The sequence below is a fragment of the Aegilops tauschii genome, chromosome 4 (genome assembly GCF_002575655.3).
Source record: "Aegilops tauschii subsp. strangulata cultivar AL8/78 chromosome 4, Aet v6.0, whole genome shotgun sequence".
NCBI classification, from domain to species: Eukaryota; Viridiplantae; Streptophyta; class Magnoliopsida; order Poales; family Poaceae; genus Aegilops; species Aegilops tauschii.
Genome location: NC_053038.3, coordinates 39,048,398 through 39,065,721, shown reverse-complemented (window position 1 = coordinate 39,065,721; position 17,324 = coordinate 39,048,398). Strand labels below are relative to the sequence as shown.

Here is a 17,324-nt window from a genome sequence, read left to right as displayed (position 1 = left end):
TGGGATAGTTGTTTTGGGCGGGTTTGACGCAACAAGATAAAACCAGCCCTCATGTTTGGGTACTTTAGGGCTATTTGAGCCCAAACTAGCTCAAACTAACTCTAACCCATGGATCCAAATAGGCCAATAACTAGTGTACTTAGACTTGCACAAAACAAGTTTGAATAACTATGTTTGCTTGTTTTTAAATATTAGGCCTGTTGCAGTTAATAACACACCTTTCCACTTCTTGTTTTTAAATATTAGGGTTTTAACAATTTGGTCTTGCACATGTAGGTCCTGTTGTCAGAGGTTTTGACCCACTGTTTGACCCTTTTTGCATATGTGGAAATGAGTTGTCCATTAATATCAGTCAAGTCAAGACACTCGGAAAGATTGTTACGATAAAGAAATTAGCGACAAAAAACAACAAGATATTTGTCTGCACAATGAAGAAGACATCAGTTCACTACGGGATGGTACTAACTTTTATACCTTCTCTTTTTAATTTCTTTGCGCCATTTCAAATCTAGAGAACATATTTATGCATATCCTTGTTTTCATGTCTTTCCAAAGCAGTTCACTGGTGATTACCTCTCAAACCACCTGTATGGGCAGGAGGCGAGGAAGGTTTCCATACAACACCCACAGTTCAATATTGAAGTGTTCTTGAAGAGGACGAAGGATGGACGGTCAATCATCCACAGGCACTGGCCTAAAGTTGCAAATACCTTAAACATCAATGAAGGCCCAATATTTGCCTTCTGCTTCAGCAGTTTTCCAGATGATATTCATATGTCTATGTTCCGTCTATGATGCTAATTTCGAAAGGTTGTAGATGTTTCATGTGAAACTTGGTGCTCGTGCAGTTGTATAATGGGGTAGCTGAGTGTTGAAGCTATATGATGTTGTACTCTGATGTATTTCAATTATGAAATCCTGCTTCCTTAATATGGAAATGAAATATATTATGTGCTTAATATGAAATGTCAATTAGATTAATAAATGGATTATTAATAATAGGGCAATTAGCCTGCTAATTGGGTTTTTCTATTGCAAACGGTTATTGAGAAAACACCGTGGGCAATGACCTCAGGAACGCACACAGTTTCTAGGAATAAACCGTGTTGGATCAATGAACAATCACACATGACATCCTCTTGAAAACTATTTGTGTTAGGCCAACTTGCACAAATGTTTACCACATAAAAAGTGTGTGTGATGAACAGCCTTTGCCACACAGTTTCTTCTACGCACCGTGCGTGATGCATCCAGTAATGCAAACGATAAAATTGTTAATATCGTGTGCAATGGCAACGCTGTCACAAATGATTTAATGGGGAAAATTGTGTGTGATATACCTGCGAACGGAAATGTTTTCCTTGGAGTGACTGTGTGGGATGTATATACGAACGGAAACGTACTTCTTGGATTAACTGTGTGGGATGTACATACTAACGGAAACGTATTCCTTGGATTGACTGTGTGGAATGCACATACGAATGGAAACGTTTAGCGGGGACTGACTGTGTGGGATGTACTTACGACCGGAAAAGATTTCGCCTGTATAATTGTATTTTTTTAGCACTACTGTACATATAACCGTATTTGATCGCTCGCCGGTCGCACACGACCTCATTTTTCCAAGCGTGTGTGCCAGGAGGGCATATCCCCGACGGTTTCTGGGTCGTGTGGGAAGGACCCCCCTATCGCAGTCACTCACTAGGCGACGGTTCAAAACGCCGTTGCGGAAAGGGGTTAAAAACCGTTTGTATAGCACCTCGCTGTACCGGTGTCGGCACCGCCCCCCTGAGGGCACCGGCCTCGCAGTGTCACCACGTCTCACAGATTGCGCAGCGGGGCACAATGGAGCGGCCACGCGCCGACCGAGGCAACCTATGGAGGGCTTCAGCCCCTCATTTCCAGCGCTCCTCCTCGGGCACGACATCAGGCTCCCATAAGCAGTGCCAAGGCTGCCTCCATTAATTTTCACCAGCGTCCGGTTCCCCTGCGAGCCGATGCCTTCCTTGGGTGAAGCATCGCGCTCGCGTAGGGCCCTGCCCTGGGCTAGGGAGCCGGACAAGGGGGCCACAGCCCCAGGGTCTTCATCGAGCAAGGTTGGGCCCTCCCGCGCCGCCACCGCTGACTGCGGCACGGAGCGAAGCCCTGGCCTAGCGCTGGAGCTCGTGTGCGGTCGCGGCGTCGTGTGGCATGGCCTCCTTCGGGACGCGATGAGCATGCTGGGCCAGCTTGGGTCGGAGCTTCATGACGCCGACTCGCACATCGAGGTCGAGCGCTTGCGGCTCACGCGCGAGTGGCGCCGACTCGAGGTCGCCGTCAACTTTGGCCGCCTGCAGCGCGAGTCTGCTTGCTCGAAGGATGAAGAGTATTCAGCCACGGCGAAGGAAGCCCGCGACCATGCCTTTGAAGAGGCTGAGGCCGCGGAAGATCACGAGCGGGAGCTCCTTGCTTCAAACGCTGCCCTCGAGCGTCGAACCAAGGCGCGAGAGGGCGCCCTGGCCGCCTCAGCGGGAGAGCCCTCGGCGTGCGAGGCGAGGCTCCACGCGCTCAAGGACACGCTGACGCTGGAGCAAAGCTTGGAGCATGAGCGGCTGGATGTAATGGAAGACCAAGTGACGGCCGCCTAGGCCTCCCTGGCCTCTCGGGAGTCAAGGGTCCAGGTGGAGATCGACAACAGGATCGCGGGGGCCCGTCGAGCCCTCGCCAAGGAACATCACCGGAAGCTGAAGCTCCAACAATCCCGTTTCTACGAACGGCGCAATGAGCTGAAGGGTGAGATTGATGACCTCAAGGGGAAGTTGGTCGAGGCAGAGAGGTGTCAGAAGGCCGCGTTGGACGCCCAGGCCGCGGCGGAGGCCGAGCTGTCCTTCCTCTACCAACAGGTGGGGGACGTTACTTCCCTTGCCAAGCGGGCGACAGATGAGGCAAACCAGGCTCGGGGGCTGCGGCACATGCGCTCCAAGTTATTCCAAGATCTTGAGCGAAGAGCTCTCCGCGCCCTGAATTGTGTTTGCAATGAGAGCATCTCCAGCCCGCTAGTAGCCGATGATGCCGGCTACCTTGCCTTCTTTACCAGGATCATGGAGCGTCTTGAGGGAGGCGCGGAAAGGTTGCGCCAGCTTGTCGAAGAGAAAAACCGTGACCTTCTCGCGCCGGCGGAGACGTGTGCCTTCAGTCATCTTCTTTGCTTCGACCCCGACTTCGACTTCGAGGCCGTGACAGCCCCCGTGCCTAGGGTGATCCAGGGTGCCCTGGGGGACTGGGTGGAGGACCACGTGGATGACTTAATCACGGAATTCATCCCTGATGGCCGCGAAGACCAACTTGAAGTTTGGGAGAGCGAGGCTGATAGCAGTGATGAAGACGACGTGTCCCTTAGGTTTGCCTCTCTTCTGTTTGCCTGCCAATATTTTAAACATGGCCCCATGGGAATGTAAATAGTACTTGGTGAAGGATCCCTAAATGATGTGTCGAACCATAATCGTCCTTCCCAGGCCACCTTTCCTTAGTGCTCATTCTTCGTCTGGAGCCCTCGAGCGAGGGTCAACCGTCGCTAGTTTACCGGTTCGTGATGCCTGGGCGAGGCCAGGAGATGAGCACTCCTGAGGTCGGGGACCAAGGCTACACGTGCATATAGGCTCGCTCGAGAGCATTGCGCGAGGACTTAGGCGCCAAGGTCTTGCGAGGTGTGCACACGGGCAGACCCACGGCTGTTGCAGCCTGGGCCCTCGACGCCGCCGGGGCTGGCCCAAGCGTATACACCGTACCCAGCCCCCGCTCGCGGGACGCGCGAGAGGGAGCAATAGGCAAGCACTGTTGCCTTAGAAAAAAACGAGATTCAAGAAAGGAAACACCGCAAGGAGAAAATCCCGACCCTTTTCAAACAGAGATGCAAAATCTTCAAACTTCATTCCAAGAACTTGCAAATCAATTACAAGAAAGGATGAAAATGGCCGCGTTCAGCGCTCATACTAGTCTTCCCACCAGCGCGGAGCATTGGGCCTCCACTTGGGCGTGGGCATAGTCGTTGTTCGACCGTTTCTGCCAGCGCGGAGCTTGGGGCTTCCACTGGGGCGTGGGTGGGAGCTCCCGCGAGGCCGTGAAAAGGAGCACCGGGAGACTCCGGGCGTGTACAACCCACTCATTATTACGTGAGAGTGTCACGGGTTGAACTTGCGGAGATGCTAGATGTTCCGGGCATTCTGGATGGGGACCCCGTCCTCTGTCTCCAGGCACGCGGCGCCAGGCCTGGAGACGCGGGCGACCCTGAACGGGCCCTCCCACATGGGCGAGAGCTTATGGAGGCCCTCCCTGGAGAGGACCCGCCTCAGGACGAGGTCTCCAACCTCGAGAGTTTGGGCGCGGACGTTGCAGCAGTGGTAGCGCCGCAGGCCCGCAGCGCCTGCTGGTACCTTGCGGCGCGCAGGGAGGCTTGACGATGGGCCTCCTCTCCGAGCACAAGGTCCATTCCCCGTGAGACATCCTGTCGCGCCTCGTCGAATGCCAAGACTCGTGGGGAATGATGCTTGATTTCGAGCGGGAGGACCGCCTCGGCCCCATAGACGAGGAAGAACGGGGTCTCACCGGTGGGCTTAGTCGCGGTGGTGCGGACGGACCACAACACGGACTGTAGCTCGTCCAGCCAACCCCTGCTGCAGGCCTCAAGCTTCTTCTTCAAGCTTCTGGTCTTGAGGCCCCTCAGGACCTCCGCGTTGGCACGCTCGGCCTGGTTGTTGCTCCGCAGGTGAGCCACCGAAGCTTAGCATATCTGCGTTCCAAGGTTAGCACAATATGTCCTAAAGAGGTTGCTTGTGAAGTGGGAGCCATTGACTACTATCGGTAAAGATGCGGTTGGGGACATCGAACCGGCTTACGAGGCCCTTGATGAACTTGACGGCCGAGCCTGCAAGAATGGTGCGGACAGGCTCCACCTCCGCCCACTTGGTGAACTTGTCGATGGCGACGTAGACATAGCGGTAGCCGCTGACCGCCCGAGGAAACAGGCCCAGTATGTCTAGCCCCCAGACCGCAAAAGGCCATGAGAGCGAGATGGTCTGGAGCCCTTGAGTCGGCTGATGGATCTTCTTGGCATGGAACTGGCAGGCTTCACAAGATCGGACCAACTCAGTGGCGTCGTGGAGCGCCGTAGGCCAGTAGAACCTGCTGCGGAACACCTTTCCCATGAGGGCGCACGACGAAGAATGGTGCCCGCAATCTCCCCCATGGATGTCTGCGAGCAGCTCGTGCCCTTGGTCTTCTGAGATGCATCTTAGCGAGACGTCGTTAGGGCGCCTGCGGTACAGCTTGTCATCCTGCAAACAGTAAGTTGTGGCCTGGTGGGCCACACGCTCCGCGTCCTCCTCCTTCTCAGGCAGTGTCGTGGAGCAGGTACACCTCGAACTCCTGGGTCCAACTACCCTCCTGAGGTGCCAGTGCGAGGAGCAGGCGGGCTCCTGAGGTCGAGCCACAGGCCGGGGCGCCTGCGGGTGGCGCGAGAGGTAGCTCCTCCTATGGTAGCGTCGCCCCTGATGCTGGGGGCGCGGCTAACGGCCTAGAGAGCCGCTCCTCAAAGACACCATGGCTTTGAGGTTCGCGGCGCGATGCCCGCTTGGCAATTTCATCAGCTTCCTTGTTCACGCCCCTCGGGACGTGCTGCAACTCCAAGCCCAGGAACTGCTTTTCGATTTTACGCACCTCCTCCAGGTATGCCTCCATGTGCTCGTCCTTCGGCTTGTACTCCTTGTTGGAAAAATTGACAAGGAGCTGGGAATCGCCCTTGATGAGGCGCTTGACCCCCAGGGCGGTCGCAGCCCTGAGCCCGGCGATCAAGCCCTCGTACTCTGCGATGTTGTTGGAGACCTTCTCGCCGTGCTGAAAGCAAAGTTAGACGGCGTAGTAGAGTTGGTGTTGGTCGGGGACATGAGCATGACCCCGGCTCCCTCACCTTGTCGCGCGAAAGCCCCATCGAAGTGCATGACCCAGCCATCTGGCGCCTCGTCGCCCGGTGCCAAGGACCTATCCTTTCACAGTTCCTGGTCACATGTGTCCGTCCATTCCGCCACGAAGTCGGTGAGCGGCGCTCCCTTGATCAACATGGTCATGCTAACTTCCAACTGGAAGGCCTGCAGTTCGATATTCCACTCGACGACCCTACCGGCAGCGTTGGGGCTGCGGCGCACCCTCTCCAGGGGGTACGTGGACACGACCTTGATGGGGTGACCCTAGAAATAATGGCGCAGCTTCCTCGAGGTGACCATGAGCGCGAGGAGGAGCTTCTGCGGCATAGGGTAGCGTGTGCGCGCATCTCTGAGCATCATGCTGACAAAGTAAACCGGATGCTCGAGGAGGTGCGGGGCGCAGTCGGTGACCCGCTCCGCGCGGGGGCGCGGGGCCCAGGGGCCTCATCGAGCAACAAGGGGACTGGACTCCCGGGGGCGCCATCCTGAGGACACGAGGGCTCGGGGCGCTTTACAGCCCCGCGCGGGCCCTCGAGCTTCCCTCAGGCGCCGGCGCACTCCTCTCGGATTGCCACGAGTGCCGCACTGGCCGAGTGGGGGGTTGCCGCCAAGTAGAGCACCAGGGGCTCGCGGGGGCGAGGCGCCACCATGACGGGCGGGCTCGTGAGGTATTTCTTGAGGTCTTCGAAGGCTGCCTGCCTCAGGAGTCCGTTCAAAGGGGCCCTTTCTATTCATCAGCTTGAAGAATGGCAGCACGCGCTCACCCGGCTTGGAAATGAAGCGCCCCAAGGAAGTCACACATCCTGCCAGCTTCTGCATTTCCTTGAGGGTCTGAGGGGGCACATCTTCTCGATAGCCTTGACCTTCTCAGGGTTAGCTTCTATTCCTTGGTGAGAGACAAGAAAATCGAGCAGCTTGCCGGGCGGGACCCCGAAAACGCACTTCTCAGGGTTGAGCCTCAGGTTCACCTTGTGCAGGTTGGCGAACATTTCCTCCAGGTCCTCAATCAGGATCGTCTCCTCGCGTGACTTGACCACGATGTCGTTAACGTATGCCTCTGCGTTTCTCCCCAGATGCGACCCCAACACGATGTGCGTGAGCCGCTGGAAGGTGGCGCCGGTGTTTCTCAGCCCGAAGGGCATGCGAGTGTAGCAGTACACCCCGCATAGGGAGATGAAGGCCGTCTTCTCGACATCTTCTGCTGCCATTTTTATCTGATGATAACCCAAGAATGCATCCAGGCAGCATAACAGATCACACTCCGCGGTAGAGTCCACGATTTGATCGACCGCAGAAGCGGAAAAGGGTCCTCAGGGCAAGCCTTATTGAGGCTCGTGAAGTCGACACACATGCGCTCCTGGCCGCCCTTCTTGGGGACAACGACAGGGTTGACGAGCGATTCCGGATGCCGCACCTCTCGTATGACCCCAGCATCATGCAGTTTGCGCACCTCTTGGACAATGAACTCCTGCTTTTCCTGCGTCTGACGCCTCGCCTTCTGCTTCACCGGATGGGCATTGGGGCATACAGCCAGGTGATGCTCGATTACCTTTCTTGGGACACCAACCAGATCAGATGCCTTCCATGCAAATACGTCCTTGTTTGCCCGGAGGAAGCGGATGAGCGCTTTCTCCTGACCCGAGGGTAGGCCGGCGCCGATGGTGAAAGTGGGGCCTGTATTATCATTGTCGACGAACACCTTCTTCGTCTTGGCGCGGTCCTAGGAGAACTGATGCTTCTTCTTTGCCGGTGTGGCCTGGAGAGCCCCCGAGGCCTCTTCGACGTCTGGTCGCGAGGCTGCCGCGGCCCTGTAGGCGATCTTGAGTGCTCGAACCGCATCCCCCTTGTCTCCGGCCACGGTGATGACGCCGCCGCTTCCCGGCATTTTGATGACGTTGTAGCCCGGCTGGGTCGCTGCCATGAATTTGGCGAGAGCAGGGTACCCCAAGATGGCATTGTAAGGGAGGCCGATGCAGGCCACGTCGAAGTCGGTGAGATCAGTACGGTCGTTGTCGCGCTTGCCGAAGGTGACAAGGGGGCGCACTTGCCCCAGAGGGACGGCAGAGCCATCTGTCACCCCAGAGAACGGCCTGGTGGGCATGAGCTGATCATAGGGCACCTGGAGCCTCTCAAAGGTCTCGATCGAAAGCACATTGAGACTAGCGGTGCCGCTGATGTGAGTATTGGTGACGGAGACGTTGCTGATGGTGGGTGTGCAGAGCATGGGGAGTGCTCCGGCGGCGGTCACAGACTCAGGATGATCGTTGGAGTCGAAGGTGATGGTGGCCCGCTCCATGCGCGACCGCGTGGTCTCGGGCTGAGGCCGTACGGTGTTCGCCTGGCTGAAGAGCTACTTGGCATGGCGACCAGACGCAGGCGCTAGAGACCCGCCGAGGATGCAAGCGACCGCGTGGGTCCCCGGAGCTGCGAAGCGCATGATGAACTGACCGCGGAGCTCCTCCTAGGAGGACACCGAGGCCTCCGGGAGGTCGCGGAGCCAAGAACGCGGAACTTCCGTGAGAGCCCGAGGGAGCCAGTTTGCTATGGCTTTATTGTCGCCCCCTGCCGCCAAAATGCTCTGGGCATATAGTTGGAGGAACTCCATGGGGTCAGCCGCGCCGTCGTAGCGCGGGGGCAGCACCGGCCTGAACCTGACCGGCCATAGCACACAGCGCAGGTCAGGAGTGAATGCCGGGCAACCCATGGTATTCCGGGGACGACGGGTCGAGCAGCGGAGCGGACGGCGTCGGCCATGCGAACGATGAAGCAGAGGCAAAGCGAAGCCGGAAGAAGGATTTTGACACGCCCCTACCTGGCACGCCAAATGTCGGAATCGGGGCTCCGCGGACCCAAACAAGGTTTGAACTCTGGGGCGTGTGCGAAGATCTAACCTAGCTCATTGCCCTAGGGCTTGGCCTCGTCGAGTTCGTGCGAGCGGGGATACAGATGAACACAGAGATTTACCCAGGTTCGGGCCACCTTGCGGTGTAAAACCCTACTCCTGCTTTGTGGTGGATTGGTCTCATGAGGAGGTTGAGGATAAATTAGTGCAGTGGGTGAGCTGCCTCGGGAGAGCTCAATGGTTCCAGGGTTCCACCTTTTTCTGAGATGGAGACTAGCCTATACTTATACTAGGCCCGGCTCTCTTCCCTCATAGCTTAGGCGGGGAGGAATACCACAACGGCCAATTTTGAAGGGGGGCAATAGTACATCTTATCCTGACGAAAGGTGGTCTTCGCCTACAAAGCTTCTGGTCATGACGCAGAGGTGGGCTTGACGATGACATCCATGCTGCTGAGCTCGTGGTCTTGTCTTGTTGCACATGAATGGAAACCTTTGGGGGATCCCTTGGGAATCCGCGTACGTCCTTGCCTCCTTAGCACGAAAGAGGAAAATGTCCTGGACTGCGCCCGCTGGCTCGCACCTGGCCTTGGTCGTCATGGCTCACGTCATCGCACGCCTCGCGAGGCGGGAGGCTTGCATAGGAATCTCCGCTCCTCTGGAGGCAGGCTTGCGAAGCCGCTCCTCGGGAGATCTTGGTGTCGTTCGCCTCGCGAGGACAGGGGCCCTCGTGAGGGTCTTGCCCTTGAGGTCTTGGAGCTGGGCCTACCGGACCGTCGATGGAGCCACGCGCTGGGCCGCAGGCAGGCAGGTCTGGGTACCCCCGATCTGAGAACGCCGACACCAGCCACTCCTAGGGGCACGGCCCAGTAGCGGGGCGGCACTGGCCGTCCCATGACGCCCAGCGAGGCGTGCCACAGTACCTAGCAGCCGGCCGTACCCGCGCCCGGCGGCCCCGGTACGGCCTGCACCCGGCAGCCCCCACTGCCGGCTCCTAGACACTAACACCAGGGCCTCGCGCCCATGTACCATTACCATTGTAACCCCGGGGGGCAGCCTATAAGACCCCCCGGAGCCCCTCCTTGCAGAGGGTTGAATCCTTAGCTTAGCCCACACACATTCACCCACACGGAGAGGGAACGGCCTATGCACTGGCCAGTCTTCCTTCCTCCCCAGAACAGCTCAAGGAGCAAGCTTGTATCCACCTCATATAAACCACACTCAGTAGGACTAGGGGTATTATCTCTCCGGAGAGCCCCGGACCTGGGTACGTCTTGTGTCACACGCTCGCTAGTACCGACCTCGCCTCTGGAGCCCACCGGTGCCCTTGTGTTCATCCCCTCTTTTAGCCATCCCATGGCATCTGCCGTGAGATCACCACGACAGCTTGCTCTCCATTTGGTACGGCGCAAACTTCTCGCGTTCATGAAATTCGCGATGAACACGCAGCCAAAAGGTAGATGCCTTTTGCTCGGCGCCGACCTTGGGGTCTTGTCCAATGTCCCTCCAACACTCACAAAGGAGCTTGTCCTTCGACTACGTGTATGCCTTCGTCCGCATGAACTGGTCGAGAGGTCGTAGTCCTCCGGGAATTCGTGGTCGAGAGGGAAGGCATTGCCCATGCCAACTTGGTCTTGCATGAACTGGTCGTCCATGCCACCATGATCAAAGGTGTCGGCCATGAAGGGGGCTCGGCCGTCTTGGCTTTGGGTCTCGTCGGGATCGAAAGGAGCCGCGCCCGCACCGCCTGCGAAGGCAGCCGCAGCCGCACCACCTTCGAATATGATGTTCTCGATGATGAAACGGTTCATCGTCTCGTCGTCCATGGCGGCCGGCATTCTGCCAAACAGGTCGCGGGCTTCGGGATGCATGTGGCTGTGATCTCCCACGGGCGTTTCCTCTGGCCCCCGGAGGATGATCCACCGACCACAGGTGTGGCGTTGAGTTCGATGGCCATGGCCCCGGGCGTGGACGGCGCCACCACGCTCACCCCTGGCGAGCATTCCTTGGAGAAACGGGGGGCTTGCGGGTAGGGATGGAAGCCGGGAATCGGCGGCGTGGCAGACGTGCGCGACGACTCTGGTAGTGGCACGCGGGGAAAGGCCGACGAGCCGGTGCTGGCCGCGGCCACGGCGGCGCTGACGAGCCCGTGCTGGCCTGGGTTTAACCCTAGGAAGAGCAGGGCCCGCCTCATTGCCGCGGTGACTCTGGCATTGTTTTCCTCTTCCTGTGCGGCGGCAGCCGGGGCGACCACGACTTCGAGCTTGCATGCGGTCCTTCGCGTGCCTCCAGTCCTTCCTCTTGGCCGACTGCACCATCCGCTGCTCGGCCGTCAACGGCTTCTTCTTGGGTGTCGCCGCCGTCTTGTCGGTGGCGTGGGGCTTGCCTTTGGCGGAGGCGACGGAGGTCGGGCCAGAGGCGAGGGAGGCGAGGCCGGCGGCGGCGTCGAGGGTCGGCTCGTCGCCCGTGGCGAACGGCAGGGAGCGCGACCGGACAATAGTTTGTGGGAAAGAGGGGGGAATGGGGGTGGGCGTCGTGTGCGTATGAGACCCAAATTTGGGTCAGGAATGGGTCCGGCGGACGAAAAGCGGATGCGCGCCCGTTTGCGTCGGCGCGTTGGGCCGACTTTTGTGTCCGTTTTGACCCAAACAAACACGTACAAACGAAATGGGTCGGCGCATTGGAGTTGCTCTTATTGACCCGCCTTGAATGGCACAACACGTCAGGACCGCGTAGTCGGGACGTAGCCGGGCAGTTTGAGGGTCGGTGCTGGAGATGCGTGATGATAAAAAAAGTGTGGTATACAAGCAATATTGTCCAGCATCGACATAAAATGGTTTAAGAACAAACGGCGTGGGCACCACCTAGTACACGAGCGTGATGTCACTAGACCTGGTGCACTAGCACACTTGGTGCGCGTGAACTAGACTATGACTACTCCTCCTGCTCCCAGATCTTCATCATAAAAAAGGGGTTGGATTAGACACACTATTTCAGTTGAATGATCACTTCCTGGGGTCACGTCAAGGACACACTACCACTCAAAATCCAACGAACACTATACACATCTCACTCTCTCTCTCCGCAAGAGCAGCCGAGGAACAGGAACAGCTAACGTTCCTATATTAAAACAGGCAACTGGGACTGAACCATTATCATTAACAGCATGTAATGCAAACAACCAATCACACCGACATGTGATACAATACAAGCCCCGGCCAGATTCTCTTATTGGGACGTGCAAATTTGGTAGGCGTCTAGGTGAGGATAATACACTCTCCCATCTCCAACAAGTCAGTATTTTTGTTTTGTTTTATGTTGGTTCTAGACTTCTAGTACGAATGAAGAAAATAAAAAAAAAAAGATAGATAGATATGGGACATGACACCTAAGCAAGGGATGGCAGCAGCAGGATGATGCCTCACAGTGCTGGCTTTGACCATATCCCCACAAATCCAGCTGGTACTACTGCATGCATTTCAGACTGTGGAGGACAAGAAGGTGAAAAGATTACAAGATTCCTTGTGTTTTTGCTTACATATTCCACACTTCTTCTTTTTCTTTGTAGAGAGAGAAGAGAGTAGTAGGAGTGCAGTGGTGGTGGGATGGCTGTAGGTGGGCTGGCAGGGGAGAAAAAAGGCCAAGTGTACAAATAGGTGGCAGTACTGCATGTCAGTTGGAAAGAGATCTCCCTGCCCTCATTCAAAGCTTGGTGTGCAAGAGAAGTACCTTCCCCTCCCCTCCCCCACCCTTGTAACCAAAGCATTCATAATTTACTACTCCATCAGGTACAAACGCTGCTTGCTTCACCCAACAAATTACTCCCTGAGGCATTTGTTAAAACATAGTATCACTGAGTGTGTAAGAACAAAACCAGCTCATGTCTAGACAGAAAATATTACTAACTGCACATGTAAACATATTTTGTAATAGGCATTTTACCCTTGCTGAGTTGCTGTTTGGTCAAAGAGGAACCTTGTTCCATTTCAAACCTGCAGTGCAGTGCAGCTGGCTCAGCAGCGTCACAAAAACCATCAATGAGGAAGAATAACTGTGCAGTAGCCAGTAGGTGCACCCATTGTTTTTTCCTCCTCTCAAAACTTACTCCCACAGTAGCTAGGAGCTGGGGCCCACATGGCATTGAGGCCACCCAAGGCCGGGCAGGTGAGATTAGAAGAACAGCATCCCATTTTTTTACTCCCCTCCCAGCTTTATTTTCTCCCTCCCTCGCTACAGCTAGCTAATCTTCCTGCACACCAAAGCAGGGCCAGCAGTAAACTAGTCCTCCTGGTACGCCCCCCAGTCTCTCTGCGGTTACTTTTCATTAGCTGTTTGCATACGCCAAGGTTTCAGAAACGTTGGAAGGAGGGAGGAGGGAAGGGAGAGGGGGCAGTTGAAGTGGTTAACAACCCAGCCCTTTGCCAGAGGGAGAACAGAGCAGAGCGAGAAGGAATCATTTCACCTCGGCGGCAGGCAGGGGTAACAAACACCGCCTATTATTATTAAGCATCCGAGACCCACTCCCTCTTCTTCCTCCCAAATCTTTCACCGCCCCCTCCCTCTTACCCTGCGGTCAAATTGCGATCCATAGCTCCGGCGCGGCGCCAAGGAGAAGAAACCGCGAATTTTTTTCAAGAACAGAGAGATCATGAGGCCGCTCTCGTGTTCTTGAATCGTTCCAGCATTTCCCTCCCGCCGTCCCGTTCGCAGGCAGGGCGAATTGATTGATGGGCTCCAGGAGGGCTCGTGTGGTGGCGCCGGGTCCAGGTAATTTCCAGGCAGTGTTTTTTACCGTCGCGGACATCTTAGTATGTGTTCCTTTCAAGATCTTTACACCGCCCCATACACGGCATGGCGGAGCGGTCAAAGCTTGTTGCTTTCCTTCCTCCCCCTCTCGGAGGGCTTCAACGCTGCCCTAGTTATTTCCCCGCAGATCCTACTCTAGCTATCCATCTATCCATTGCATTCAAATAGCCCCGCCTCCTCTCTTCGGATTTTCGACTCGGGAGTTGGTGTGTGCTGCTTCCTCTCGAGCTTCGTACTTGCGCTTTCCTAGATGATGAAAACTTTGTGGGGCGATCAAATCCTCTGAGAAGGTGGGTTCGTCTTGTGGTATCCTCCTCCTGGGAATGCTATGATTTTTATTTGTTCCTTTTCGAAAAATGATTTTTATTTGTTCATCCAAGTAGGTAGTTTTAATCAGATGTAAGGTGCTGCTATTTTGATCTTCCTGGATGCCACTGCCAAGCCACACCCAGCCAAAAAGTACTGTTGGTCAGCTCCTAACTTGCGTGGGAAGTTCTTCATCGACTGAAACATCTTTTTTTCTTTCTAGTATATTGTTCTTTTCAAGTTTCATATGCTTGATAATGTTCTCCATGCCTGGTTCTTGAAGATTTGTTAGGCTTTTGCTGTTCCCAATTATCTTTGGTGTTTTGGGGTCTTTTAGGAGGAGCAGACAGGCTCTCCTCCCACATCCTCATGACTTTGCTCCAAAGGACCCAAGTTAGTGAATGTTGTTTGGCTAATGATGGGGTTATATCCTCTGTGTCTCCCCCTCTCCCTTTGTGCTCTGCTCTGGGTTTAAAGCCCCACTTTCTGGAACCCGGGCTGCGTGCAGCAGATTTGGTTTGTTCCCCAAGGTTGTTCTGTGGCAGGCCTTTGCCTGGACGGTGGATCCCTTCTTCTGGCTTTCTTTTGTCTAGGGATAGTGGCGGTGGTTCTTCAAGGGACTGGTTGCTTTTCACCTCTGTGTTAAGGATTACCAGTTGAGGTGTTCATGTGATGCAAAAGGGTTTTGCAGACTTTATGAAATTTCACTCTTTGTTCAAGCTGCATTTGTCTTTCTGTGCTCTGTTGGGTACACTCTAGTGGTAGTGCTAATGTGCCTTCTCCCCCTTGTCTTCTATCCTGAACAGGGAACTAAGGAGGAGCTCTTGCTGTTTTTAGGCAATTGGACATGTATTCAGGCCAGCAGTCTGATCAAGGTCCTGCTGCAAACAGTGGAAAAGAGTTCTTGGAGGGGAATTGGGGGTCTGAAGCAATGCATCAAAAGATGGGGTATGACAGTGGGGCATATGGATTTCAAGCTTATGGCATGGAGTTAGAAGAGAGACCAGGTCTGTACAGATCTTCTGCTGCTTAGTAGTAGTTCTTATCATGCAGTTGTCGCGATACTTTCGAAGGTGAAAATTCGGTAGTTGATGGGAATGGCGATAATTCTTGCAGGTACATTCTCCCAAAACATCCAGATGAGTGATGAGCATAGTGGTGGTGTGAAGAAAAGGAAGGGAACAGATGACTGCATTGCGTTGCTAAACCCATCAGCCAGTAGCAAGGTGCAAATGAGCTTTCGTTATGCTCTTATCTTCTTGTTCTAATCTAGATGTGGTGACTAACTGCATTGTATTTATGGATTTAGAATGTGGGTGATCAACAAGCAGAGGTTTCGTCTCAGCCGGAAAGGAACTCGGTGGAGAGGGACAACAGGAAGATCTCGCCCAAAACGCAAAGCAAGGAAGATTCTTCGGATGGTGATGGCACTAAAGAAAATTATGTTCATTTCCGGGCAAAGCGAGGCCAAGCCACTAACAGCCACAGCCTTGCGGAAAGAGTAAGCTTCTGATTAGTACTATCAAGATCCCATTTCAGTTTACCTTATGCTCTTCCTGTTCTCATGCTTGAAGTTGGATGAAACTCTTTGCAGCTGAGGAGGAAAAAGATAAGTGAGAGAATGAAGCTTCTTCAGGATCTTGTTCCAGGGTGTAATAAGGTAACTTTCTTCTTTTTGGCGCAAGAACTTCTCTGCGACCAACTTGTACTCTACGCCTTACCAATGTTCCTTCTCACAGATAACTGGCAAGGCAGTCATGCTTGATGAGATAATCAATTACGTGCAGTCATTACAACGACAAGTAGAGGTAACATAATGCTGCTTATCTATTAGTGCAGATGTTATTGGGTTGTTTCTGAGCGTGCCATTTGTCGACTATCATCCTGTGCTCTAATGCCACTTCGAACTTGCAGTTCTTGTCAATGAAACTTGCAACTGTGAACCCTGAGCTTGGCTTTGATATTGAGCAGATTCTGTCCAAACAAGTAAATTCACTGTACAACCATCCTAAATATTTTCAAAGATTTCTAGACCCGCCTGCTCAACGCAATTCTTGTTTGTAGATGATGCTTTCTCAAGACAGGCGCCTTGGTTTCTATGGAGCTGACCCAGGATCAAGCGCCCTTATTGCTCATTTCAACCAAGGAATGATGCATCCAGATATGATGTGCAATGCTTCCAATCCAGCGGGTGCTCTGCACGGAACAATTCACGACATCTCCATGATGAACCAGGTAAATTCAGTCCATTTTCATGGCAATCGCATGTAGCATCTGAAGCAATAGCGATGGACTAACGTGAACCCTGAATCCAGATGCCTGAGATGTGGGAAACTCTTCAGAACATTCCTCATATGAACTTCAACCCTGCTGTGGCTGCAGATAGCAGCACCAACAATGCTGGTATATGCAATGCTCTCCTTTCAAAATGTCATGCTTCATAATCATAGTGATTGTATCAAACTTACAGAAATGTTCCTCTTGTATTCTGCAGGTCCCATGAAGATTGAACAGTGAGTTGCTGGTATGATTCTGGAGTTGTTCTGTGAACCGTAAAGCGCTTGCAGAATCAAGTTTTGTATAGATGGATGCCTAACCATTAGTTACCGATTTCCTCCTCTTGCTGCCCGACCCCATAGCGTACGGTTTATGGTATGGCATCGAAGGATCTCGTGTACAGCTGGGCTCAAGAACTGCTGATTCCACCGTAAATTTCTATTGCGTTAGCTCGTCGAAAGCAGGAACCCCGTGTTATTTATGAATTTCAAGCTTGGGATCAATTGTGGATGCCCTAAGCGTACTAAGTAGACTGGCTTATTAGTATTGCCGTAAGTAGTGAAGTGACTTTTGTTAAGAGTTTCAGAGTTTCATGAAATCATGCCGTAAGTAGTGAAGTGACTTTTGTTAAGAGTTTCAGAGTTTCATGAAATCATGCATTATCAACGAGATATTCAAGAGCAGACTTTTCTGTACATTTTATGGCTCCTCCACTTTCACCTGATTATGCCGTAAGTGAAAGTTTGAGGAACAAAAAGTGCCATCAATCAAGAGCAATTGTACAATCTATTGAGCAGCAAGAGATTGATGTGGTTTTCAATGTGTCCGCGATATGTTGAAGATTAAAAAAAATATTAAGGGTGAAATCTGCCTTGTGACCTTGTGAGTACCCTCTGAACTTGTGGTGCATGTGCATGAAGTGTCAATCAGGAGATCGGCAAGGTAGAGAATCTGCGCCGACTGCTCTCCCTCTGGAAGGTGATCTCCTACCAGTTCAAAACTGGTGTGGCTTAGGCCTTGTACAATGCAAGGTGCTTAGAGAAATAAATTAGGTTTTCCTTAAGCACTGGTGCTTATTTGTACAGGATAGACGCTTAACTAAACGTCTCTCATGTAGAAATAGGCACCGGTGCTTTA

General features: G+C 53.7%; 2 protein-coding genes across 6 annotated transcripts; one reads left to right on the top strand and one right to left on the bottom strand.

The window, feature by feature from the left end:
* Positions 1-6,023: 6,023 nt before the first annotated feature.
* Positions 6,024-8,253, bottom strand: LOC141021639 (uncharacterized). Its single transcript, XM_073497488.1, has 4 exons — positions 7,792-8,253; positions 7,307-7,677; positions 6,821-7,082; positions 6,024-6,221 (listed from the first exon to the last, which is right to left on the bottom strand). The coding sequence occupies exons 1-4, from the start codon at positions 8,251-8,253 to the stop codon at positions 6,024-6,026; spliced, it is 1,293 nt and encodes a 430-aa protein (XP_073353589.1).
* A 5,001-nt stretch (positions 8,254-13,254) lies between these two features.
* On the top strand, positions 13,255-16,882 carry LOC109784031 (transcription factor bHLH77). 5 transcript variants are annotated; one of them, XM_040386545.2, is made up of 11 exons: positions 13,259-13,277; positions 13,390-13,565; positions 14,717-14,917; positions 15,027-15,136; positions 15,220-15,411; positions 15,505-15,570; positions 15,650-15,718; positions 15,825-15,896; positions 15,975-16,145; positions 16,226-16,313; positions 16,405-16,882. In XM_040386545.2, the coding sequence occupies exons 3-11, from the start codon at positions 14,758-14,760 to the stop codon at positions 16,425-16,427; spliced, it is 951 nt and encodes a 316-aa protein (XP_040242479.1). In that variant the 5' UTR covers positions 13,259-13,277; positions 13,390-13,565; positions 14,717-14,757; the 3' UTR covers positions 16,428-16,882. The 5 variants fall into 5 exon arrangements, with proteins under 5 accessions (XP_040242480.1, XP_040242479.1, XP_020198221.1 ...); XM_020342633.4 differs by lacking the exons at positions 13,259-13,277; positions 13,390-13,565 and adding exons at positions 13,638-13,894; positions 13,988-14,072; XM_040386546.2 differs by lacking the exon at positions 13,390-13,565 and having other exon boundaries at positions 13,255-13,277.
* The last annotated feature ends 442 nt before the right edge of the window (positions 16,883-17,324 follow it).

Bases quoted from the DNA above. Each gene is read 5' to 3' on its own strand.
- LOC141021639 (XM_073497488.1), bottom strand. From the start codon at position 8,253: ATGGAGCGGGCCACCATCACCTTCGACTCCAACGATCATCCTGAGTCT. The intron at 7,678-7,791 runs GTTCGAGCACTC...CAGTTCTCCTAG, and splicing joins CCGGAGACAAGGGGGATGCG to GACCGCGCCAAGACGAAGAA. The intron at 7,083-7,306 runs GTGTGTCGACTT...CTTCGGGCTGAG, and splicing joins AAGGGCGGCCAGGAGCGCAT to AAACACCGGCGCCACCTTCC.
- LOC109784031 (XM_040386546.2), top strand. From the start codon at position 14,758: ATGTATTCAGGCCAGCAGTCTGATCAAGGTCCTGCTGCAAACAGTGGA. The intron at 16,146-16,225 runs GTAAATTCAGTC...CCCTGAATCCAG, and splicing joins ACATCTCCATGATGAACCAG to ATGCCTGAGATGTGGGAAAC. The intron at 16,314-16,404 runs GTATATGCAATG...TGTATTCTGCAG, and splicing joins TAGCAGCACCAACAATGCTG to GTCCCATGAAGATTGAACAG.